Here is a 26,377-nt window from a genome sequence, read left to right on the forward strand (position 1 = left end):
CCTAATAGCAAAAAAAAAAAAAAAAAAAAAAAAAAAAAAAAAGTCAAAACTCATAGAAATACATCCTTTCAGTTGTTTGATCAACATTATGAAGGCAAAAGGAAATAAAACTGTTTTCCTTTTTAGGATTTTGATCTGAACAACGATCTGAAAATGAATGTGTTCAATTTGCTGGAGGAAGTTTTGAGAGACCCTGACCTTCTGCCACAAGAAAGGAAAGCTACTGCAAACATACTGAGGTAAATGCGTTTCTAGTAATTTAACATCTTAACTGTAGCACGTGACATAGGGCACTGTGTATCAAAGAATTCACAGGGTTTGGGTTGTCTCCAGAGTATCCAATTTTGAGGACTACTAAGCATTTTATGAGCCATAAAATGAAGTGTGTGTTAAATTTCATTCATAAAAATACCTGTATTAGAAAATTTTACTGCAGAACATCGGACAGCCATGAGTTCAGTCTTCGTGTATCAGCGAAAATAACTCCATTTTCAAAGTGGGAATACTTTGTAGCTACTGTGTCTCAGTTTAACGAGACAAGTGTTTGCTAAGGAAGGCGGGATATGAGAAAAACCTGGCTCCTCCCTCTAAGCAATTGTAACTCTGAAATTAAGAGACTCCAATGGAAAAGGTGTGGAAAAGAAAAATAACAGCTCTTTACAAAAGAATATACATGTATAGGTAACACAGCAAAAGAAAACAACATTCCCGCTCCCAAACTCCACCAAACACTCCCGTCCCTTTCGCCTTCCGGCGCAGGTTCTGACCGCGGCCAGCAGGGGGCGCTGCTGGGCCCTGGCCCCGCGCCTGTGGGGCCCGGCGGGGGCGGCGGGCGGAACCACGGAGGGGGAGGGGGGAGGGAGAAGGGAGAAGGGGGAGGGCGACTCCTCCTATGCTCTCACTCTGCTAAAGGCTCTGGCTGGAGCTCCCCTTCCTCGTCAGCGGGTGTAAACTGCCACTGGCACGGAGAAGGAGGAGTTGGGGGGGGAGAACAGCCCTTCCCCTCAAAAGTTCCTCTGCAGATTGGTACCGGCTTTTCCGATGAAATCCGAGGCAGGTCCGGGCCGTGGGCAGAACAGGGCGTGAGGGAACGGAGGCGAGCCGGGGCCAAAAGCAGGATGACCCGCAGAGCTCTTTCTCTTCACACACCCCCTCCCTGAGTCAGGGCAAAAATGAAGGGCCTTCCCCACAAGAATAAAACAAAAACTCCCCTCCCCCTACAGTCCCCTGAAGCCATCAGCTTGGAATGTGGGGCTATTAGCCAGTCCTTTTGTGTGTGTGCTCACTCTAGCCAGCTCCTTCCCCTCGCTCGCTCAACACCTTTCTTTCACAGTGGTAAAGGGAAAAAATTCCAAGCAGGTTGGTTTTTTTCCTTTAAAACAAGAAAACCTATGACACTGATTTTCGTGTGAATTACATTACTGAGAAGCAGGAGACACTTAAAAGACTAAGCCGTGATTAAATAAATAAATCATTTAAAGACTAAGACGTGATTAAAATAAAATATGATCAAAACCACGGATGAATGTAAGATGTGCTTTGTTTTAACGTTATTGTGAGTATTCTGAAGGTAAGCCAGTAGGGATGTAATAAATGTAGTATTATCTGAATTTCCTAAGATGATTTGACAGGTTTCCCCATCAGATACATGAAAAAACAAAGTGACTGGAAAGTTGTTCACTTGAGGGGGGGATGTCAAACAAAGGAAAAGAAACAATTATAAATTCTTGTTAAAAGCACCTTTATTTTTACATGAATAAAAATCTCCTTTTTAATACTACTGCATGTGCTGCTCTTCCAAGTAAAAGTATTAAGTTTGTTTCGTGTATTTCTTTGGAAAAAAGAGCAAGCCAGAGAGCAGAAAGTATGAGGATAATGGGTTTTAATAATATGTGTGACAAAATAGGTTCTGTCAGGTTGCTCACAGTGGGGAAGATTACCTTAAGACTTTCAGCTTTCTAAGAAAATGTCAGAAGATAAACCTGGATTGGCTGTTCCTGGCAGTAATGGGATACATTTATAGGCCTTTAACATACAAATTTGTCAGCAATTTCCTGTATCCCATTTTAAATTAGCCAATTTCCATTAGTTGTTGCATCAAAAAATGGACTGTGGTATTTATGTGTTAATTATGAGTCCTTTTACTGCTGTTCTGTGAAATGGTAGGTGTTGTTTCTCCTCTCTTCCCTTCTAGCACTTATTACTGAGTATTTGAGCACACTGTATATAATACACTAGTGAATACAGTTAATCAGATATTTCCATTTTTCAGGCTTTTTTTTCAGACTTGAAATTCTGTGAATTTTCACTCTGTATTTCTTTTGAAAAAAAAATAAATGCTGTAAGAAGTGAAAATTCTGAAAAAGTTAAAATTTTTAAAGCTGAGAAATGGGGAAAAGGCATTTTTTTTCTTTAGCCTTTGCTAACATTAGTTGTCAAAACTCCTTTATTGCTTTTCAAGGCTGGCAATGCTGCTAAACATGTGGATGCTGGACAATTTGATGTCAAAAATTTCAATACTGTTTCAGTGTGAATTAAAGTTCAATATGCTTTCACACCCTCTCACTGGAAGGAGGAGCTTTGGTGTTTGGATCATCTCAGGGGAATGGGTTGTCTGTTAATTGAGTGACTTCCACAGTGTAGCAAAGCACTGGAGATACCGGCTCTCAGCAATGCTATATAGTTAAATGAGAAGAGGGAATTACAGGATATAAGAGATAATATGAATGCAGTTGTTTGCGTGTAACTGTATATCTTTCACAGTGACACAGGAGTGCCCATTCCTTTACTTTTCTGGATTTGTTATTTTTTCATTTATTAAATCTATTTATGTTATTTTGTTAATTTTTATTGCACATTATTAAAAGAGGAATATATATAAGCTTTAAAAAAACCTGAATGACTTGCTAGTCTAAGCAGTGACCTGCTGTCCTGTGGAGCCTGAACACACGGTTCTGGAACCATCTCAGGTACTTGGGGCATCAAGGAGAGGTCCCTCTGGTCCTCCAGCTCTTCAGCTGGTCAGTGGATTCAGAAAGAAAACCAACTGTTCCTTGAAAACTTAAGTTTGCAATAATCCAGAGTATAAAATGGAGGAATAGTTTCTGTCGAGGTGTTTAGTTTTTCTAGCAGGTGGAAAAGATCCTTGTACAGTTTGATTTCATGAGGAATTGAGAAACAACCAAAAGCAGAAGACACAACATCCACATGCCTCCATTCTGTCTGACTGCATGATTTATGAATGAGGTTTCTAGTGCTTGAACAGCAAAGTTGCTGCTGTACTTTCACTAAAAACAAAAGTACTGCATCTGGTGCTAAGAGGACTTGATGACCCAGGGATTGTTCTTTTGCTGTTCTGCTGTTCTGCCAGCATGGTGCCATGGCTGGCCGTGTCCAAGCTAAACACTGAACTTGCTCTTCCCAAAACTGGGAGATTTCTCCCCATTGCTTGTCTCTAAAGATCACTATTTATCGTAGTAGGTACAACCAAGACCATGTTCCTCTTGATGAAGAACTGCTCATCTTCAAGCCAACATTGCACTGAGACATCGGGAAGAGGCTCCATGTTCTCTCAGAGTATTTTGTACTTTTGCCGCATCAGAGTGGGGATTTTCTATCACTTGCCAACATGTCAATGTTCTGAACATTGAGAGAATGCCTTTTATGGAATAAAATTATTTGTTGAGTTCCTTCAGATATCCATAGGTTATAATGACAGGGTGAAGGGTCTGCATTGACTCGGAAGAAACTCTGTGGTAGGACCCACTGTGTGTGCCTGAAGAACCAAACCACAAAACAAGCTGCAGGCAGGAAATGAAACTTCCACAGTCACTCCCTATTGTGGGGGAGATTCTCTTCACCAAAATTCAGGCATCCTGGCTGCTCCTCCAGAGATTGAGACCCTGCCTTCCCCAGTTGCCGAACACAAGCAGTGGCAGGATATGAATCCCACCCTGGATGCCCTAAAGGTACCCAGAGTCTGTGTTCTTTTAGAGATGTGGAGGTGTTTTCAGGTACTGTGTCCTTCTCTTGTTTCACTGTCAACATCTGGTTTGGAGAAATGCTATTCAGTCCATCACTGCCACACAATCACTTCCTTGGAAAGATGTCAACTTTTTGATTTTCTTCTAAATTGAGATCTTTCAGCTAATACTACTTAGAGGAGAAATATAAATAACCCAACTAGAACTGAATGGTTTTACTGCTGCTGTTAGAAATTGATTCGTTTGAAGATTTTTGACAGCATCCTTTTCATATGGAAGCACAGGTCTGTCGAAACTGGAAGTTTCGATGAAACTTTCATTCAAAAGGCTTCCCTGGGAAAGGATGAAAATGAGAAGAATGAGTGAGCCAGCTGATGAAAATAGTCATTCACCCATTTGCTAGCTGAGTGTCATAAAACAGGCTTTTTTGTTGCTCTGAAGAAGTGCTTGCTTCAAGCATTTCATCTGAAAGGCCATGGCATATCAAAACATGTATTCTATCAAAATTCTGGGTTACCTGTCAGCTGTCACTGTAGGCCTTAGCTTCCCCACATTTCAGTTTTTGTAGTGTACTCTCAACTCTGAAAAGCAGAGGAATGCAGGATGAGGCTAGGACAAGCATTTCTTATCATAAATTCTGTGTTCAAATATTCACGAAAAAAGGTTCATGCTTTCTGAGCCTAAAGATTGGTATTTTCTGTGTCTCCTTGAAGGGTATTGGGTAAAAATAGGTCTTTTTACAAACTATCCCAACCTTTGAGTGCATGTATGCATGTGTGCATTAATATTTCTTGGAAAATCATTCCCTTTATTAGCAGAGATTAGAGGAGGAGGAAAGGATGCTTTGTATTCCAGAGATATCATGGTCAGCTCTGGGAGAGGCTCTGTTTAGAATATGAATGACAAGGAAAATGTTGATGAGAGATACTGAGCTGCATCATTGTCTAAGTCTAGAGAGACTAGACTGTTTGCTAAAGAGGGTGAGTTGTGAGGTAGACCAAACTCCTCTCTCTCTGCAATTGTAATGTCAAATTAAGGGGCTTTACTCGAGGAAAATGTGGAAAAACAGAAGAAATAACAACCCTTTATTAAGAAATATATGAATGTTGGAAAAAAAACAAACAGTAACACCAAACAAAACAACACCAGCAACAACAACCACAACAACAAGTCTAAAAGAATACTCCTCTGTCCTTTAACACAGTCCTAATTGCGGTCTGCAGGGGGCGCTGTTGGGCCGCTGGAGCTGTAGGGCCTGCAGTACCTGGTCACGGTCGGCAGGGGGCGCTGTAGGACTGATGGAGCTGTAGGACCTGCAGTACCTGGTCACGGTCGGCAGGGGGCGCTGTAGGACTGATGGAGCTGTAGGACCTGCAGTACCTGGTCACGGTCGGCAGGGGGCGCTGTGGGCTCCGTCAGTCACCCGCGGGAAGAGGGGACCGGAGAGAGAGGTCCCGGACCACGAGGGGAAGCCGAGAAGGAGATGAGGGGGGTCCTCGCCTCCGTGGGGGCGACAAGGAAGGCAGGCAGCACACTCCCACGGGAACTCACCGCTGTCTCAAGTGGCGAAGACTCACTGCAGTCTCAGGTGGTAGTGTCTCCAAAAACTCCTCCTCCTCTCCCGCGGGCAAGCAAAAACTCTCCGATGAAACACAGCGGCTCCGGCGGGCGGGACAGTCAGACAGGTTGAAGCCAGCAGGATGGGAGGGCGAGCCCCCCCAGGATTAACAGCCAAAACAAGCTAGACCTCCGGTCCCCCTCCCCAACGAAAATGCCTGTCTGCACCCCAGAGAGCCAGCCACACACCCACACTGCCTCTCCCCTCCCAGCCAGAGTCTCCACCAGCCCCGCCTCCGTGCCTCTTCCTTATCTTTCTCCAAGATCGGTCGTTAACCCAACCCGGCTACATCTTTGGTAATGCTAATAACCTCCCTCCCCCCACTCACTCCGTTTCTTCTCCCTTGGAGTGGGGCAGGGGGAAGGAAAATTCCCCTGATTTCCTAATCTATAACATTATCCACCCCTAATTTTTCTTCCCCATGCTGCCACACTTATTAGGTTAAATCTTTGATCCTCATACGTACATGCAGTATTCCAACTATATACTCATCCACTAGTAGGTAGATACCCATACAGATACAGGTGCAGGGTTACATACAGATACAAGTATACAGTTACAGCCAGCTCACCCCAGAGTAAGGTTTCCCTGAGGTATGCACCGAGTTTCTCCATCTTCCTGCATCACCCACCAGGTGCAGCCGGGCCCTTGGGCAAAAACAATCCCACGAATGGGTTTGTCTTTGCTCGAGGTAGGGTCAACCCAAACCTTTTTTCCTAACACACCCCTCGCGTGAATCACGGGGACCTTATCTCCATCCACGGTGTGGAGGGACTCTGACTGGGCAGGGCCGGCTCGGTTGATGGAACCTCTGGTGTTAACTAACCATGTAGCCTTTGCTAGATGCTGGTCCCAGTTCTTGTCTGTCCCTCCACCCAACGCCTTCAGGGTGGTTTTCAACAGTCCATTATGTCGTTCAACTTTCCCTGCGGCTGCTGCGTGGTATGGGATGTGGTACACCCACTTGATGCCATGCTCCCCTGCCCAGGTGGCAACTAAGCTGTTTTTAAAATGAGTTCCGTTATCTGATTCAATGCGCTCTGGGGTACCATGTCGCCACAGGACTTGCTTTTCAAGGCCCAGGATGGTATTTCGGGCAGTAGCGTGAGGCACCGGGTACGTCTCCAGCCATCCAGTGGTGGCTTCCACCATAGTAAGCACATAGCGCTTACCTTGGCGGGTTCGTGACAGTGTGATGTAATCGACTTGCCAGGCCTCCCCATACCTGTACTTACTCCAACGTCCACCATACCATAGGGGCTTGAGTCTCTTAGCCTGTTTAATGGCAGCACAGGTCTCACAGTCATGGATAACCTGGGAAATAATGTCCTTGGTTAAGTCCACCCCTCGGTCTCGTGCCCATATATGGGTGGCATCTCTGCCCTGATGGCCTGAGGCATCATGGGCCCACCGTGCTAGGAACAACTCTCCTTTGTGCTGCCAGTCCAAGTCCACCTGTGACACCTTGACTCGTGCGGCTCGGTCTGCCTGTTCATTGTTGCGATGCTCCTCATTGGCTCGGCCTTTGCGCACATGGGCATCTACGTGGCGGACCCTCACAGTGAGCTTCTCTGTTCGGGTAGCGATGTCTTGCCACGTATCAGCAGCCCAGATGTGTTTTCCCCCGCGTTTCCAATTGGCCTTCTTCCATCTGTCCAGCCATCCCCACAGAGCATTGGCTACCATCCACGAGTCAGTGTAGATGTACAGCTTTGGCCACTTCTCCCGTTCTGCAATGTCCAATGCCAGCTGGACTGCTTTGAGCTCTGCGAATTGACTCGATTCTCCTTCTCCTTCAGTAGCTTCTGAAACTTGTCGGGCGGGGCTCCATACAGCTGCTTTCCATTTGCGCTTCGTTCCTACAAGGCGACAGGAACCGTCAGTGAAGAGGGCGTAGCGTGCTTCTTCTTTCGGTAGTTTATCAAATTCTGGAGCTTCTTCAGCCCGTACCGCCTGCTCTTCTGCTTCCTCATCTGCTAGACCAAAACTCTCGCCTTCCGGCCAATTTGTGATGACTTCTAGGATCCCAGGGCGATTCAGATTTCCAATACGGGCACGCTGTGTGAGCAGAGCGATCCACTTACTCCATGTAGCATCAGTGGCATGATGTGTGGTGGGGGCCTTTCCTTTAAACATCCAGTTCAGCACTGGTAGTCGAGGTGCCAAGAGCAGCTGTTCTTCTGTGCCAATCACCTCAGAGGCAGCTTGTACTCCTTCATAAGCCGCTAGGATCTCCTTCTCTGTTGGGGTGTAATTGGCTTCAGATCCCCTGTAGCTTCGGCTCCAGAACCCAAGTGGGCGACCTCGAGTCTCGCCAGACACCTTTTGCCAGAGGCTCCAGGAGAGACCTTTATTCCCAGCTGCAGAATAGAGTACATTTTTCACATCTGTCCCCGTCCTGACTGGCCCAAGGGCTACAGCATGTGCAATCTCTCGTTTAATCTGTTCGAATGCCTGTTGCTGTTCAGGGCCCCACTGGAAATCATTCTTTTTTCGGGTAACCAGATAGAGAGGGCTTACGATTTGACTGTACTCCGGGATATGCATCCTCCAGAAACCTATGGCACCCAGAAAAGCTTGCGTTTCTTTCTTACTGGTTGGTGGGGCCATGGCTGTGATCTTATCGATGACTTCCGTCGGGATCTGACGACGCCCATCTTGCCATTTCACCCCCAGGAACTGGATTTCTCGGGTAGGTCCCTTAACTTTACTCTTCTTTATGGCAAAACCAGCTCCCAGGAGGATCTGGATGATTTTCTTCCCTTTCTCGGAAACCTCCTCTGCTGTGTCCCCCCATATGATGATGTCGTCAATGTATTGCAGGTGTTCTGGAGCCTCACCCTTCTCTAATGTGGCTTGGATCAGCCCATGGCAGATGGTGGGGCTGTGTTTCCACCCCTGGGGCAGTCGGTTCCAAGTGTACTGCACGCCCCTCCAGGTGAAAGCGAACTGCGGCCTACACTCTGCTGCTAAGGGAATGGAGAAGAATGCGTTTGCGATGTCAATAGTAGCATACCACTTCGCTGTCTTGGACTCCAGTTCATACTGGAGTTCCAACATGTCTGGAACAGCAGCACTCAGCGGTGGGGTGACTTCATTCAGGCCACGGTAGTCCACAGTCAGTCTCCATTCTCCGTTAGACTTACGCACAGGCCAGATAGGACTGTTGAAAGGTGAATGGGTCTTGCTGATCACCCCTTGGCTCTCCAGCTCACGGATCATCTTATGGATGGGGATCACAGAGTCTCGGTTTGTCCGGTACTGCCGGCGATGCACTATTGTAGTGGCGATTGGCACTTGCTGTTCCTCGACTTTCAGCAACCCTACGGCCGAAGGGCTCTCCGAGAGGCCGGGCAGCGAGTTCAACTGTTTAGCCTCCTCGGTCTCCACAGCAGCTATTCCAAAAGCCCATCTATGTCCCTTGGGGTCCTTGAAGTACCCGTTCTTGAGATAGTCAATGCCCAGGATACATGGGGCATCTGGACCAGTCACAATGGGGTGTTTCTGCCAGTCTTTCCCGGTCAAGCTCACTTCAGCTTCAACTATGGTCAACTCTTGAGATCCTCCAGTCACCCCCGAAATGGAAATAGTCTCTGGTCCCACATGTCCTGAGGGCATTAACGTACATTGAGCGCCAGTATCAACCAAAGCCTGATATTTCTGTGGGTCTGACGTGCCAGGCCATCTGATCCACACAGTCCAATAGACACGGTTGTCCCGTGCCTCTACCTGGCTAGAGGCAGGGCCCCTCTAACACTCGTCTTCATTCTGCCAGTCATCGTTTTCCTCTTGTGAACGTCGACGGGAGGTGCCCTCTACCGAGTCAGATCCCTGCCCGCAGGATACTGGTACGGCACTCACTTTCGCAGACTTCCCCTTTTCTTTCTCTTTCAACTCTTGTACTCGGGCTGCTAGGGCCCGGGTAGGTTTCCTGTCCCATCGTCTCATGTCTTCTCCATGGTCACTTAGGAAGTACCACAACTCAGTTCGTGAAGTCTGTCTGTTCTCTCTAGCTGAGGGCCGTCTGGTTCTCACTGGGGCCGTATGGAGATTGTTTCTCTCAATCTTCTCTTTCAACCCTGTAGTTAATTCCTTGAGCTCATTAACTATTGTCTCTACAGAGGAGATACGGGCCTGTATCGGTCCTCCGATCATACTGTCGTACAACCGAAGTTTATTTATTACAGACATCACTGGCTCCCGCTTCTCCCCAGCCTCCAGTGATGTCAGGTAACCTTTATGTATGGACGGCCCCATACGTGTAAAGCTCCACCACATCTGTGGTGTACACTTAACCTTGTCAGGATCGTTGGTAGGTTGCCCATCCCCCCCAAACAGTACTTCTAGCAATGCCATTTCTCTCAGCCGTAGGATTCCTTCTTCGATGGTCTTCCAGCTCTTGGTGTAATGATCTGCCTGCAAGGAATCTCTGTAAATGAACCTCTCTCTCACACCATCCACGAGCCGTGCCCAGAGAGACAGGGGCTTCGATTCCCTCACAAACACCTCCTCAATACCCACATCTTGGGCAATGGACCTCAGGAACCTCGCTTCACCACCATCAAGGTTTACTGCATCACCTGTAGAGTCCCAAACTCGGATCATCCAGGCCAGAACGGGCTCACTCGGACGACGAGCAACATCTGCCCGTAGATTCCGGAGGTTATTATACGATAAAGACTCAGTGATGATTTCTGTCTCTGGAGCAGCTGCTTGTGAGGACCCTGCCTCTCCATCATCGTCAACTAGGCGAACTGATTTGGCTTTACATTTCTTCCTATGGATAGTGGCAACCTCCGTTGGTTTAGTCTGCCCCTTAGTTTTTTCCTTATCCTGAGTCACCTTGATATTAGGCATCTTGTCCTCGTCTTTTCCTTTCCCCTGGGAATGCTGCACCATACCAAGCAACTTCCTGTAGGCAATGGCCAAGACCCCGCATGCAGCTGTCACCTGCTTCTCCATGGATCCATCACGACCCCTCTCCCTCACAGCTTTCATTATTTTTATAGGGTTCAGGAGTTGTTCAAGGGTAAGTTTCCATGTCATGGGAGCTGAGCAACTTTCTAGGAATTTACCCATGTCCTCCCATAACCCACGCCACTCGAGGTTTTCCACCCCTGGGTCAGGCTCCTGAACGCCTTCTCGGTAATTCTTGGCCTTGGCTTGGTATATCAGGTATGCTATAGTGGCACAATTTAGGATGAAAAGCCCAACAATTGAAATGTCTCGGACATCTAAAAATGATTTAAACTTCCCAGAGGCCATTGTATCGTATCCAAAAGGGAACTGAATAAAAGGTTGGGCGCGTGCATTCCCCTGTGTGTCTCCATAAGAATGGGTACTATTATCCTTAAAACCCCAGAGGAAGCAGCTTAGGCTAGAGCAGTAGTGTATCCTTGAGGATATGTTCCGGATGAAAATCACAGGTGCTGAATTTGCCGTGTCATATACCCAATGCACAAACTCAAAAGTACTTATTGCAATGTAAGTACTAGTATGCGAACTGAAACACGTTGACAGGTGGGACAGGTATCTTGGCATGGTCATATGCCAGAGGAGAGCAACAACCCCTAACATCATGGTGCCTACAAATTCAAAAACGCGTGTCAATCACACAAAGGGTAGTTATTCTTTTTCCACCTTTCCTCTTTCGGGCCCCACGTTGGGCGCCAAAAATGTCTAAGTCTAGAGAGACTAGACTGTTTGCTAAAGAGGGTGAGTTGTGAGGTAGACCAAACTCCTCTCTCTCTGCAATTGTAATGTCAAATTAAGGGGCTTTACTCGAGGAAAATGTGGAAAAACAGAAGAAATAACAACCCTTTATTAAGAAATATATGAATGTTGGAAAAAAAACAAACAGTAACACCAAACAAAACAACACCAGCAACAACAACCACAACAACAAGTCTAAAAGAATACTCCTCTGTCCTTTAACACAGTCCTAATTGCGGTCTGCAGGGGGCGCTGTTGGGCCGCTGGAGCTGTAGGGCCTGCAGTACCTGGTCACGGTCGGCAGGGGGCGCTGTAGGACTGATGGAGCTGTAGGACCTGCAGTACCTGGTCACGGTCGGCAGGGGGCGCTGTAGGACTGATGGAGCTGTAGGACCTGCAGTACCTGGTCACGGTCGGCAGGGGGCGCTGTGGGCTCCGTCAGTCACCCGCGGGAAGAGGGGACCGGAGAGAGAGGTCCCGGACCACGAGGGGAAGCCGAGAAGGAGATGAGGGGGGTCCTCGCCTCCGTGGGGGCGACAAGGAAGGCAGGCAGCACACTCCCACGGGAACTCACCGCTGTCTCAAGTGGCGAAGACTCACTGCAGTCTCAGGTGGTAGTGTCTCCAAAAACTCCTCCTCCTCTCCCGCGGGCAAGCAAAAACTCTCCGATGAAACACAGCGGCTCCGGCGGGCGGGACAGTCAGACAGGTTGAAGCCAGCAGGATGGGAGGGCGAGCCCCCCCAGGATTAACAGCCAAAACAAGCTAGACCTCCGGTCCCCCTCCCCAACGAAAATGCCTGTCTGCACCCCAGAGAGCCAGCCACACACCCACACTGCCTCTCCCCTCCCAGCCAGAGTCTCCACCAGCCCCGCCTCCGTGCCTCTTCCTTATCTTTCTCCAAGATCGGTCGTTAACCCAACCCGGCTACATCTTTGGTAATGCTAATAACCTCCCTCCCCCCACTCACTCCGTTTCTTCTCCCTTGGAGTGGGGCAGGGGGAAGGAAAATTCCCCTGATTTCCTAATCTATAACAATCATGCCTTGAGTCATCAAACAAAGCAGCTGGTCTTTCTTGCATGATGGGATTTTTGTTGTGTGGACTGACAGGGTTTCTCTTCAGGGTGAAAAAGCTTTTTTTTAATCAGTATCTGTTCTGAAACCTATCAGTGTATGTTTTGCTTGAGATTTTATTGGCCCTATTTATTAACCCTTGAAATCTAGATAAAATATAATTGATAATGAAGCAGAAAGGTGTAAAGTTCAGACTGAGCAGCAATCAATATTTCTGATAAATGATCTTCTCTGGAGAAAAACAGGGTGGTTCAAGAAACACTTTTTCCTTCCTCTTCCTCAGACTAAACATAAATGAAATCCAGGGATATGCAGATGTCAAAATTTGGTGAATGAACAATTTTTCTGCCTTGTATAATCTCAGCAAACAACACCTTTCAGGCTCTACAACTTACAGTAACTTTTTAAAATATTTTTAAAATACTTTATGTACCATAAAGGAATAAGGAGACACATGTTAACATTTTCAACTAGAAAATTAATTTAGTATTCAGACTGGTCAGGCATGAAGAATAGTGTGTGTATGAGAGAGGTCTAATCTTAGCTGCTTACTCTAAGAATTGGAAAGATATTTCTTATTGATCTACTTTCTTCATTTGTAAGGGTACTGGTGGAAGTGTCACCCAATCCAGTCCTCCCTGAGAGTGATTCTGTCCAGCAGAGTCTCTCAGTGCCTTTGCTTTCTCTCATGACCCTTTTCACATGGATCTGTGCTTCTTCTTGGCTTCCAGGAGCTCTCCAAGGAGTGCAATGGAAACTGCCCAAGCAGGACTGAGCAGCCCAAAACATCTTCCCAGACCCCTGTTGGAGCTGGGAATCCCAAAGCTGACAACAGTACAGACTGGAGTGCGAGCTGCTATTGATGCTGTCAAAAAACCAGCTTTACCCAGTGCAGAGATTTATTATCCTCTGCAGTTTAAAAACAGAGCATTTACAGATAAAAAGAAAGTTGCTTGTTTGTTTGTTTGTGTTTGTTTGTTTGTTTGTTTTTTATGAGACCACTGTGTTAGAAAAAAAGTGTCTGTTTAGAAAGAGGAATTGAAAGTTTACATAAAACGTGAGATGTCATGATGAGCAGTATCAGGTGGCAAGGATGTGGAAAGGTTAACTATTTTCAGCCTTGTAAGAACTTCATTTTTCATATTTTATTTCATATTAGGCAAACACACTAATTTCTATATCAAAGGCGGGCCAATATAAACTTATATGTAAGTAACTTAGATGAAGAATTTACAAGATAGATAAGAATACTTGGGGCAGAGGCAGGGCATAGGGACAAACCCTGTCTGTTTTTTATTGCCAGCAGAGGCACATGCTTGCATCTCAGGCTAAACAGTACCTTTGTGCAGGCAATCACCTGTGAGGTACAGCACAAAATAAGCTGCTCAGGAAGGACAGATTGCCAGTCTGTTTACAGTCACTGGGGCTGCACACCATTATCATCTGGAGAAGAAGCTTACAGTTCTCCTGTAGAGGTAAAACATTCAAGACATTGTATGTCTTATGTCATCGGACACAAGGTGTTTCCAGCCCTTACGAATACAAAAAGGGCATTTTTGTGTGGATTTTGGTAGGCTGAAAATGAGGGAAGGAGGTTTCTTAGATTCTATGTTTATCTCCCTTTGATTTTAGCCAAGCTTTCCAATTTGGCAAACCAAGAGAAAACAATAGCAGCCCACAACAGAGGAACCTGGTGTACTCAGTGATAGTGCTTCCTCCCCACCCAGATGGTACAAATTCTGAGCCTCACACTCATAGCTGAAGTCTCCAGGCAATGGGATCCTTTTCCTTTAACCCTTTCCCTGGTTGGTATGTGGAAAGTCTGCTAATACAGAGTGCAAAAATGAAGAATTGGAGGGACCATGTGGAAATACCAGATCCTGTTGCTGTGCCTTCTGGAATCACCAGTAGAACTGTATCTTCTTTGAAAATGGTCATCTAAACTTTCCTTGGAAATTCAACTGATAAGGACCCTCTGCAGAAAGCCTGACCCGAGACTCACTTGTACGTGCACCTTCAACTTGATGTTGAAACTAAACCTCCCTGATGCGAATCATCCCAGTGACTTCTTGCCACATTGTTGGTGTATTTTTAGGCAGTTTTTTACATACTACTTGCATTCTTTCTCTCTAAATCTTCTCCTTCCTATATTACATTAATCCAGTCTATTCAAAGCTTCTCTGAGTCTATATTTTCCAAATGAAGGGGTAAGAGCTTATAATTATGTGCCAATATGCTACATCTGGGTAGGTGGCATTTGATGAACACTTTTTACTTTGGGGTTAATTTTTGACCCACTACTCTGAAATAACCATAATAATCATGATTTTTCTGGAGCAGAATTGGAAGCACTCATTAACACTTGTGTTACTGAAAGTAAAACCTGCGGTTTGTTGTCCACTTCCACACTCTCAGCTCTTCATGTGGGACGCTGCACAGGACAGTGTTGTGCCAATAAGCAAGAGCACTCTTTTATGCCTGCCTGTTTTTGTGTCTTCACTATTCACATGTTGATTTTTCAGATATATCCCCAAAATACCATTTTAATTTGAAATCAGAGAAAATAGTTGAGGTATCATTTTCCACCTTTAGGTTTCCTAGGATTATTCAGGATTCATTAGCTCAGAGATCTTAAACCTCCATGGAAATATTTTATTTTGCATGTCTCTGATGATGTAAAAGTTGGTACCCTTTTACTTAAAACAAAACATGAGTTTTTAGGTACCAGATAATTTTTTTTCCTTTACCTCTTCTGCAGTCTTAGGATTTACTTTAGATAAACCATATTGCTGATCTATGATAAAATTTTCTAATAACCACCAACAATTTCATTTATATAGGGTGTTCTGCTACTTCATTTTTCAGGACTCTTTCTCAGGATGATCAAGATGATACTCATTTGAAGATAGAGGATATAATTCAGATGGTGAGTTCATCTTGAAATTTAAACATAAATACTCCTATAGAAACGTTGTGGGTTTGAGTCAATAAAATGTAGCACAGTTGTGACTTGTTGTAAAGTATTTCTGGACAGAAATATTTTACATCAAGAATGTCTATTTCAGTTTAGAAACAGTAAGAATTTGGAGCCCTTATCAAAAATGAACAGATCAAAACTTTAGGATTTGGATTTAAATCTCATAATTAAAAAAATGGAAAGATATGAATATATATAAAATTATAAGCACAGAATATACAGACTTGAATTAACCTACATTCATGATGCTGACTTGGTATGTGCCTGTTTCTCTACAAGTTTCCAGCCTGATACTTACCTTTATGTTGTTAGGAATTGTTCTTAATTCTTTGTAGCAAAGAAGTTAATTACAACTCCCTGCTGAGAGTGTGCATGAAGCTCTCCACACCCTGTGCTTGACACAAAAAGGGATCATTTTAAAGTGTTGTCCTTGCTTTTGCAGTCGGACTGTCCAAAACCGGAGTGCTTTGAGACGCTGTCGGCCATGGAGCTTGCAGAGCAAATCACCCTCCTGGATCATGTGGTGTTCCGGAGCATTCCCTACGAGTAAGTGATGGCAGCCTCAGGCACCACCCAATTCATGCTACTGGCAAGCGGGTTTGCACACATGAAAGGGTAACGTGAGTATAAATAGGGTCACAATACTGAAAATTAGTGTGGGGTCATTAAAAGAAAAATAAATCTTCTTAATAGAATTTACCATTTCAGTCAGCGTTAAAAATGATATAGTGAAATGCTGGAATTAGTGTAAAGCTGTTATTACCGTCCAACACATTGAGGTATCTTTGAAATCTGCTTAGGCTGTGATTACAGGCACTGTCCTGTGTTTATTAAGAGCATTTTTGTTTGCTTTTTTTCTCTCCCCTCAATGTGTAGAGAGTTTCTTGGGCAGGGCTGGATGAAAGTGGATAAAAATGAGAGAACGCCCTATATTATGAAAACCAGTCAACATTTCAATGATGTAAGTACTCTTAAATGTCTATTGCTTTCTAAGAATTCTTGTCTGTGACCTCTGGAACAAAAACACTGGATTTTGTTACAATATGATGTAATGTCTTATCTAGTAGTGACTGAATGTTACAGCCTTTTTGTGATTAACCATTTCAATCAAAGCAGATGAAGATTCTCCTTTCCTGTAACTGGTACTCAGCATTTCAATGAGAATTTAAGAGAGCATATTATTTTAAACTGTACTACAATGCCTTCCTGCCTACAGAAGAAACTACATTTTCTCTAGAGAAATATGACACCAATTCTCTTTAATGAATGCTCTTTGTATCCCCAAACATGTATTTGCTTTTTACCATTTTCCTTGGATTTTTCTGAGAGGCTTCCTGATCAGTTTTACTACTAATGACTTGAGGGTGCTCCTCATTGCATCTCTTACACTTCTTTCATTTCATCTTCCCCTTCACTTCCCTAAAACAGTGTTTTCAATATACTTTCCCTGGTTTTATTAAGAGCCATAATTTCTGTTGTGCATTAGTTGGGGGGTTTTTGGCCTCGTTCATTAATTAGTTGTACGTTAAAAAGGATTTAATTTAAATTATTAAATATTTTACTTTTCTTTTAAAATTATTACTTCATAGAAATATATAAATATTATGTATAAATATGGATTTAAAATAAATCTAAAATTTAAAAATAAGTATATAGGTTATTTTTATATATAAATAATATAAATGCTGTGATTAAGCATAAATACCATATAATGTAATAATAGAAAAGTAATATATCTAATATATAATGTAATTATAGATAAATAATATAAATAAATATTATTAATATAAATAAATATATACATAAATTATTTTTAAAATTAAATTTCCTAACTTTCTTCCCATTTCTTTGGTCAGATGAGTAACCTGGTGGCCTCCCAGATCATGAACTATGCTGATGTCAGCTCCCGGGCCAACTCCATTGAGAAGTGGGTGGCTGTTGCTGATATTTGCAGGTGTTTGCACAATTATAATGGTGTGTTAGAGATCACCTCAGCCTTGAACAGAAGTGCAATCTACAGGCTTAAGAAAACCTGGGGTAAAGTATCCAAACAGGTAAGAAAGACACAATTGTGAGGAGGGTTTCTAGATTTCATCAGTCAGTATGTTCAGACAACATGTTCAGATAATATTCCTCCTATAAATATTTCTGCTTCTCCACCAAGTGGTATTTCATGTCAAAGTCTTTGGAATTTATTTTTTTATAAGTGGGAACAAACAGTTTTCAGCAGAATTAGCAGGTGCCAAAGACTGCTGAAGTACTGAAATACTCAAGTAAACTTAATTTAAATATTTTCAGATATACACATCTGGGTGGTTACAAACCATAGCTAAAGTCAGGTCAGGTGCCTCAAACAGGAACTGCATTTCCCTGACTCTGCAGAAAGCCAGGAGGAAGGGCAGCACTTTGCAAATTGATGAGGTTTTTGCTGCCCATTAGGAGACTGTTGGCAACCAGTGTTCTTTCTAATTTGGGGGCTCGGGTTTAGATGCAGTGAATGCCTCTCTTTAACCCTCACCTGGCTTCTGAGAATGTCAGCAGCATGGCTGAGGCTGTGGGAATGCCTGCCAGTCACAAAAATAAGACACACACACACAGAAGAAGACTAGTCAGGATGAAGAGTATCCAGTCTTCTATGTCCTCTCTTTTAAATGCTTCAGAGAAATCCACTTAAAATACATTCTGACTGATTTTCATAGCTGTTTCATAGCTGGTGCTTTTATTTAAAAACAAATTCTGGTTCTTTTATTTAAAAATATGTTAAAAATCCTTTCAATACAGACTGTTATAAAAGAGATCACCTCTGAAAAGTTTTATGTTTAGAATTTGTTCGATTTTTAAACTTTTCAATTAAAAACAAAACAAAACCAAAACCACAGCAGACTGATGTGGTTGCACAGTTCTCTGGTACTTACTGGGAGTGAAATCTGAATTTTTCATCAGCCTGCTATTTAGAAGAATATGACTGTTTCTGCCTACAGCTTTCTCTTAATTGGAATTTCCGTTTCAAAAATTATGAATTTCTCATCATTCTCTACACTGTCTCCAGTCTGTAGCATAAACAGACTGAAAAGCAAATTTGTTTCATTTATGAAGTAACCAGGCTCTGATGATGCCCACTGAATGTGACTTGTGTAAGACAAGAATATATTTCTATACACATATTCAGCTTTTATTGGGAACTTGGAGGCAAGACCGGCTTACAAGACAGAAAACAACCTTTACTGTCACCAACTTCAGTAAATACAGCTGAAGATCCTCAGCAACGTGTAGGATCAAGTCCTTTATATTCTTGTATAACACTAAATTGAATTCCTGGCCATTAATTTAATGAACTCATGGTTTTTCCCCAATTTGCAGGCTAATAGTGTTAGTATAGACACAGGTTCTGTATATCACTCGTAGGAAAATCTTTAATGCTGCCTAGTCTCCATTTTCAGAAATACATGAGGAACTAACAAGCAATAAAGCTGAAATCTTAATGCCTGTTTTATTACTTTTGAAAGTGGAATGGAGATGCTAAGTGAATTACACCTTTTCTAAAATCTAATCCCAGTTGTATGTGCACCAGCAATGACATTTGTAATGCATTTTCTTTCTAGACAAAGGCTCTCATGGACAAGCTTCAGAAGACTGTATCATCTGAAGGAAGATTTAAAAACCTTAGAGAAATGCTCAAAAAGTATGCCTTCCTACAATATACAAATGTTTTGTTATAAGCAGTGGATAGTACATCTTAAAGAAGAATTGGCTTTGATTAAGTTTTAATAATTAATATAATTCTGGGTAATATTTTTGACTAAAAATCTTTTAAATTCTAAGTCGGTTCTATATGGCATTATTGTTTTGCTGAATATCCTGTGATTTAGTTCCCCTCATGTATAAATATAATAGCTCCAGAGAACTACTGAAACAAATTATACTATTTTTCTTTGGAAATGTTCCCTGTTGGGGTTTTGCTTACACGGATAAACTTTTTTGGTAAGTGTAAAGTCAGCTGGATAAATAAATTTTTTTATGAGAAACAGGAGTCCACAGACTTCTTGCTCTAAATAAGAAATTTAGGGCTTGGGACTAAACCTGAGTCAGATCATAGATCCATTCATATTGTTTCAGACAGTAAATGATGAGAGGAACATAAGGACAGGACAAATGCACAGTAATATTTCCTCGCCTGTGGCCTCCAAGCCCCCTGGAAAACAGCCTCCTTCTTTTGTACAGTAGTCCTTGAGTACTGGCTTCTTTAATGTGCCAGATTGTGTCTGACATTCTGTAATTTTGGTATCCAAAAGGGTTCTGCAATTTAGGTATTGACTTGAATTTTTGCAAGTTTTGTAATTGGAAGCAGGTTTTTCAGGATTGAATGATACGATTACTTTAAATTATCTTGAAAGAAGCCAAGAACTGAACAACTAGAATAAATACTGGAATGTTTAAAAAGTGCCATTAATATTAGATATTGGACAGCATACATTCAATTTGTCACAGGCAGAGCAGATACAACTCAAGCAAAGTCAGAGGAGCTGTTCATCTTGGAAATAAATGTAGTCCATTGACTAGAAGTGCATTAGGTAATAAAAGTTTGTGTGAGTTAGAAAAAAATCAGTTTGCAAGTGTAGCTACAGGCAAATATGCTGATTTATTGATTTTCAGTTGTAACCCACCTGCTGTTCCCTACCTTGGGATGTACCTGACGGACCTGGCCTTTATCGAAGAAGGAACACCCAACTTCACTGAGGAAGGACTTGTCAATTTTTCCAAAATGAGAATGGTAATTTTCACTTTCTTGTATGCTTTCCCAACAGGTGGTGTTTAATTATGTGAGTTAATTATCGATTTCATTATAACTCCTTTGAATTTCACTTCAGAGAATTACAGATGTTGTGCAAGATAGGGAGCGATCTGAGAGCAATTATTCGACCCAGTCTTCTATCACCACCTTCTGGTAAACTGGGTATTTTTACAGGGTGAATTTGCCCCTGGTTTGTTCTCTGAGAAATAACAGAAAAAGCAGCTGTCTGGAGATCATGAAGGAGCAACAAAAAGCTTTTTTTAAATAACCAGAATTACAGGAATGCAGTGATTCACCAGCAAGCAGTAGTCACAATGTTCTTTTCAAAGTGTGCTAGGGTCTATCTAAAAAGCATTTTAAAGTTGATTTCTCTCCCACTGCCATATAATGCTTTTTGTAACAACTCCTCAGAGAGAAGCATGGAAATTTCTCTTCTAATCTCAGCTTAATGCCCTTCTTAGGGCCACACACTGCAGCAGTCACTCGAGGCAAAAGAGAAGAGATGTTTTCAGTGTGGGGAGAGGAGAGTCTAGATTGTTCACTTGAGGCTGACTGGAGAATAAATGGTTGATTTGGGAAAGTGAAGTGCTTGGAAGCTGTAAGGAGATGATCTCTGCCCTTGTCTTCCCTCCTCCCCAGATAAATTGAATAACTTCGTGCAAACTTCTTGATTTATGTGGCTTAGCTGAAGTTGTACTTACACACATGTATTTTTTTGAAAGATCTCACATATTATCAGGGAAATACGGCAGTTCCAGCAGACCTCCTACCGCATAGATCATCAGCAGAAGGTAAGGCTCTCACCTGATGCTGAAATCAGAGCTGTAGCAGCTCAGATAGAGCTGTTGTTGAAAGCCAAAACCAGTGTATTCTGCTTCCACACATAGAGGAGAGGACACACAGATGTATGGATGGGTCATCTGGGGCTGGGACACCCTCACCCTGGCAGAAACCCTTTGATGCCTTGTAGAGAAGTTTTTTGCTCCTTCTCTGGAAGGTCTTGGGGATTGCAGGCTTCGAGGGTGTAAGGGGTTGAAGGAGAAATGTGTTCTTCCTGCCCTGAGAGTCCAGTGATTTAGGGGACAGGACCTGCCCCAAGCACCTGCTGAGGCATCCTGCAGTTCTTCTTCCCTTTGTCCCTCATCGGAGTTATGCAGATTTGACCAAAGCTGGTCTGTGGCTTCAGAGAAGATTAATCTCATACTCCAGAAGGGGAGCCTGGCGCTGAGGTAACCTGGCAAATGATTTGCCCATTCCTAAGAGGCTGTAATTAATTCCCAGATCTCTGCAGGTGGGTGCAGCATCCAAATGAGCTGTTGGGTTTCTCAAGAAAACAACATGAAGGCATCTCAGGATCTGAAATGGGCTGAAAGCGAAAGGAAAGAAGAGAAATTTTTGTGGCTGTTCTTTGCAGTCTGTCCATCTGTGTTTTCTCCATTCCAGGTCACTCACTATTTACTTGACAAGACGCTCATTATAGATGAAGATACGTTGTATGAGCTCTCCCTGAAGATTGAGCCCAGACTCCCCGCCTGAAACTCAGCTTTGCCTCAGAGTCTACAGAAAGCTTTAGTACAATGAACAGCATCATGCATGCCCAAAAACAGCAAGGGAAATTTTGGGAAGAATGCCAGCTCTCTTTGCCAATAAGAGGTACAGAGTCTCACAGCATTTCCCTCTCTGGCACCAAAAACGAGCATTGGAGGTGGAAGACAAAGACACTTCCTACCTGGATTAAGTGATTGTTGCTTTGCAAAGATAATGTTTTGCATAGGGACTATGATTTAATGGAAAATAGGAGACTTTACTGTGAACAGGCTCTCATTGCAGCCATCTTAATGTGACAGAGTAAGGGTACAGATTTAAATGGTGGCAATATACTCAGGTATATTAAGATGAGTAAGCAAATGAGGTGGCTGGGTTGATGGCTAACTGTGTGTCCACTGAGGCAGCAATGGTGGTGGTGTCCTCATATTGTGTTAATTTCACTGAGAAACCAGAATTTTAACAGTCATCTACTATTTTGGAATGGCATTAAGAGAACATCTAGTAACTTCAGACCTGCAGTTGTTCAAAACACTTGCTGTATGTTTAATGTACTTTTATAAAACACTTTCTTCTTTAAATGTCTTGTCAGCCTTTTCTAAGATGGCTGATTGTACCTATAAATGATTTGTAAATATTTTTTTTCATCCATGAGAGTATTTACAGCATGGAAAGCAAACGGACTAGTGGAATAGCTGTACATAGTTGCCAGCCTTCCCAGTTGGGAAACACAAAGTGAGAAATCTGGACGCGCAGTGGATGGGATGGTGAGTCGTGTTGCACGCAGCCCTGGAAAAGGCACTTTATTTCCCTGCACCTCCTGCAACTTCTCTGACAAGTCAGGCTACAGAGCACTTTCTGGACACACTGTGGAGAGAAACACACGTCTGATCTGGCAGTGGGTGGTGACCAGCAGTGAACACTCAGAGCTGGAGTGACAGTTCCGTTTCACTTGGAATCAGTGGTTTGAAAAATGTCTATTTTTTTTTGTTCAGCCATTCGGCACTAACTTAGCTCTAAAATCATACATATCAGTGGCAAACGTTGAATGCCAGCAAACACAAAGTATGTATTTTTATCTGAGCTAGTAATTATCACTTGCATATGGGCATATGTATGAGAGAATGTGTTATTTGTAAATGTTTTCAGAGCCTGTGCTTTTGTGATGTACCAGGTAGATAGATGTCATTTCTGCAGCTAGTGGGTACTTCCTACATTTTCCTGATCAAGAGTGGCCTGTCATAGCTGCATGGAAACTGAGCTCAAATGTATGTTGTAAAGGGCATCATAGTATAAAACACAGGTGTTAGCACTGTTGAAAAAAAATTGGCTGGAAAAGTGTCCTTACTTTTCCAATGATATTCAGCCAGTTGAAGAAATAGGGCTATATCACTGTATACCTCCCTTAAATTCTCTCAGGGAGACAGATGCTTAAAACAGATTGTGACCTAGGCCTAATTGATCTGACATATCTTACCACAGTCATGATGCTTCTCAACGCTGACGATGAAAAATGAACCTGCCTGGCTTGTGTTTTTTTTCTTTATTTGCACTTTAATTATATTGCTGGCCCAACCCCAAGCTGCACAATAAATTCCATTTGTTCTGACTCAGTGTAACTGCCAGCATTTACAAATGTACCTTAGCAACTGTGCATTTCATTAAGGTTCTTATCCACAAGGACCATCTCTTTGTAAATAACTGCATGGCTAAGTGTCACAGATACTGGAAAATTCCTCCATTAGAAGAGCAGACAGCAAGAGAGAAGGAAATGCCAGAAACACTTTAAATAGTTCTGGCTAATGATTGCTGTGAAAATGAACATGGAAAATATTACTTATAGAAACCTTTTGTTGTCAAATGCGTTTATTTCTTTTCACTAATGACTGACAAGAAGCTGATTGCATCCCAGTGCATGATATGAGGAAAAGCATGGTTTATTTGGATCACAAAACCAACTGACTGTGTATTTTCTGTACAAAAGCTGTTACCATTTAGTAGTTTCAGAAAACACTTTGAAGTAATGAAGCAACAGGGGAAATGTGGTCCAGAAAGTGATTTCCTAACTTTGTTTTATTGTTTCTTTGTTCAAAAGAAAATGTGTAACAGCTGTCTCTGTCAATGGGCATCTTTGTTGTACGCTATTAACTGCTGCTTTATCTGCCTGTACCCCATTTTACCAAATGTCCCTGATGTTCTTAGGGTTACAGCGTACAATTCTTCATCTTGCTCTGTTCATGGTTGGTTGTTTTGTACTTCTGTGTGTATATTGGTTCAGAACATTCAATGATGTATTTTAGTGTTTGTGACACGCAGGGTTGGTGCTGTGCTCATGTGGCAGATGGACAGAGAGGAAGACAAAGGGTTAGACATGGGCTTTTCCAAAGGTGCTGAGCATCCATATCTTAAAATCAGAAGGCAGTGTGATTGTTCAGCCCCTTTGGAAAAGCACAGACTACTCATATGCCAAAGTTTGCCTCCTGGGACAGGGGCACAACTGAGGTTAGAATGATTAGAGTAGCGTGTTCAGAGCAACACCACCACCACCACAAAAACGAACAAACAAACAAACAAACAATTATTATGGTCACAGTAATGCTTGATTTGCTGATGTCTAATGTTGCTGGTTTTGCTTGGGGATACAATATGTTCGTTAAAGCACAGGAGGTGAGTGGCTGAAAAAGTGAGGATGCACCTTGTTACCCACAACGCTCGCCAGCATTGCAGCCCTATAACCACATTTGGGATCAGCTGTTCTGGAGGAACAGCAAGTGCAGAGCTGTGTGCTGGGCTGTGCTTCACCAATCAGTGGCCCCAGTGCCTCTGCCACAGTCCTGCTGCTGTGTATGGGCTGTGGCCGTGGTCCATAGGTAGCAGCAACCTGCTTTGTGTGAGGCTTTGCTTGGTCCCAGTGTAACCAGCGCTCTCTCTGTAGGGCGCACAGGGATCGTGGAGCTCCTGCCACCAGCTCCTCTGTGCCACTCCACCAAAGCCACATAACACATAAGGATGGAAATCTCAGTCATCAGACACACACTGTTTGCCTCTGGCATTTTAGGGAGCATGTCCCTGAGTGAGGACTTTGTCATGGGGTCTTGCTGTCTTCTAGGATCTTGTCCATCACAGCTTTTACACCGTGGAAGCAAAACAGACTCACTTTCCTGCAAGTGGACCTAGAAAAGCCCAGCTGATTCAGGATCCACAAGGAGGAAAAGGGCTGAAGCACCTCTCTACTTGCCTTCCTTTGCTCCTCAGCCCCTCTGTGCCAGTGGGATGGAGGGGCTGCTCCCTGTGGAACACTCCAGGTACATCCTGAAGGGGCTGGCTGGCAGCAATGGGGATATAGCAAATTTCACCCACTGGGTTGCAGTGGGCACACCTGCCAGTGACGCCTGAGGGGAGCTCTGCAGTGTATTTTATTGCATAAGTAGCAGCCCAGATTGAGCCTACAGTGACCTGGGGGCCTGGGCAGCAGCACAGACATGTCCCCTTCATGTGAGAGACAGAGCACTTGTCTGATGCTGATAAAGGATTAGAGTTGCCTTCACCCCAGCCTTTGCTCCCCCATCCCTTTCCCCTTTCAAATTCATCAGTGTTGTTATGGACTGAGCCCATGACTTGGTCGCCCTGTGGAAGAAAACCAGACCTGTGGCAGTAAGTGTTTGTTCTGCCCCTTTCTTTTGGCAAGTCCTGTGAAACACAGATGCATATGTTCATGGTGAGAGGTGATAACTGGGACTAATCACCCTTATTTAAGAGTGAGGAGGAGGTCCACTTTCTGCTTTCCTGGTTTTAATACTGATTATTGTTCTTTAGGATCAAAAGGAACTTAACTACTTTAATTATTTATTAAACGATTTTGATTTCAGGACATGTTCATTATCCCAAATTTTCCTTCATGCTTATTATTTATTTTAAGGGTTTTACAAAAAACCATTGTTTTATTTGTATTGATATTCAGTCTTTCCTCCTTTTAGTCTTGACAGCAACATTAAGCGTAGATGATTGAAAATTCTCACTCATAGAGACATTTTTACCCACTCATAACTGTTATTCATTAAGGGCAAAACCCTTCAGACCTCATTCTGATAATACATTAGGCTTCACTGAGAGCTTTTCATAAGTATTTGGGGATCTGGCTCTCAGGTATTTGCCTGTTACAGTTTTTGCCTCCAAAGGTCAAGTGTCTCTGTCCTGGATGCTTTGTGTCCAATACACTGCTCAACAATGGTTGTTCTGTTGTACCTTTACTCCTGAATAGTCTCTGATGTTTTGTTACTTAGGAGAGTAGATCTAGGTTTATTTGACAGATGTACCTATAACTAATGTGTTACTTAGCGCACACTCCAGATGTTTTTGCATGTATTGTAACTTATCTTTTGACCTGAGGTTATTGCTTTGTATTGTTAGTAAGACCTATCAGGCAAGGTGTTGTGCCTCTATGCTGATTAAACTTTCTTTTATTTCCTGAGTTTCAAGGGTCCTTACTGGAATTCGTTTGTTTTTTTAATCCCCGATCATGAATAATTAAATCTCCTCCTTTTGATTTAGCAAGTCTTTTAGAAAAGCAAACCATTAAGGGAAAAAAAATCAGGGAAAATTCTCGGTTTGTACTGGGAAGGAATGGTTTGAATTACTGCATTTTATTATTTTTTTACACTCATGATGCATTGCAG

General features: G+C 43.1%; 1 protein-coding gene and 1 long non-coding RNA gene across 5 annotated transcripts in view; one reads left to right on the top strand and one right to left on the bottom strand.

Annotated features, from left to right (window-relative positions):
* RASGRF2 (Ras protein specific guanine nucleotide releasing factor 2) overlaps window positions 1-26,172 on the top strand; it is a 128,935-nt gene extending 102,763 nt beyond the window's left edge. For 2 of the 4 annotated variants that reach the window (XM_051810835.1, XM_051810836.1), the window contains exons 19-27: window positions 127-239; window positions 15,253-15,313; window positions 15,807-15,910; window positions 16,241-16,325; window positions 17,221-17,418; window positions 18,967-19,046; window positions 20,018-20,135; window positions 20,879-20,947; window positions 21,600-26,172. In XM_051810835.1, the coding sequence (XP_051666795.1) occupies window positions 127-239; window positions 15,253-15,313; window positions 15,807-15,910; window positions 16,241-16,325; window positions 17,221-17,418; window positions 18,967-19,046; window positions 20,018-20,135; window positions 20,879-20,947; window positions 21,600-21,692 (921 nt within the window). In that variant the 3' untranslated portion in view covers window positions 21,693-26,172. Of the gene's footprint in view, window positions 1-126; window positions 240-13,110; window positions 13,340-15,252; window positions 15,314-15,806; window positions 15,911-16,240; window positions 16,326-17,220; window positions 17,419-18,966; window positions 19,047-20,017; window positions 20,136-20,878; window positions 21,059-21,599 lie in introns of those variants that run through there. The other 2 variants (XM_051810834.1, XM_051810837.1) reach the window with 2 other exon arrangements.
* Window positions 2,329-15,850, bottom strand: LOC127481506 (uncharacterized). Its single transcript, XR_007908235.1, has 2 exons — window positions 15,663-15,850; window positions 2,329-4,564 (listed from the first exon to the last, which is right to left on the bottom strand). It is a non-coding gene; the product is annotated as an uncharacterized LOC127481506 (long non-coding RNA).
* Window positions 26,173-26,377: the final 205 nt, after the last annotated feature.

The sequence above is a fragment of the Manacus candei genome, unplaced genomic scaffold (assembly GCF_025592945.1).
Source record: "Manacus candei isolate 608988 ecotype Guabito, Panama unplaced genomic scaffold, ASM2559294v1 h1tg000079l, whole genome shotgun sequence".
Taxonomy (NCBI): Eukaryota; Metazoa; Chordata; class Aves; order Passeriformes; family Pipridae; genus Manacus; species Manacus candei.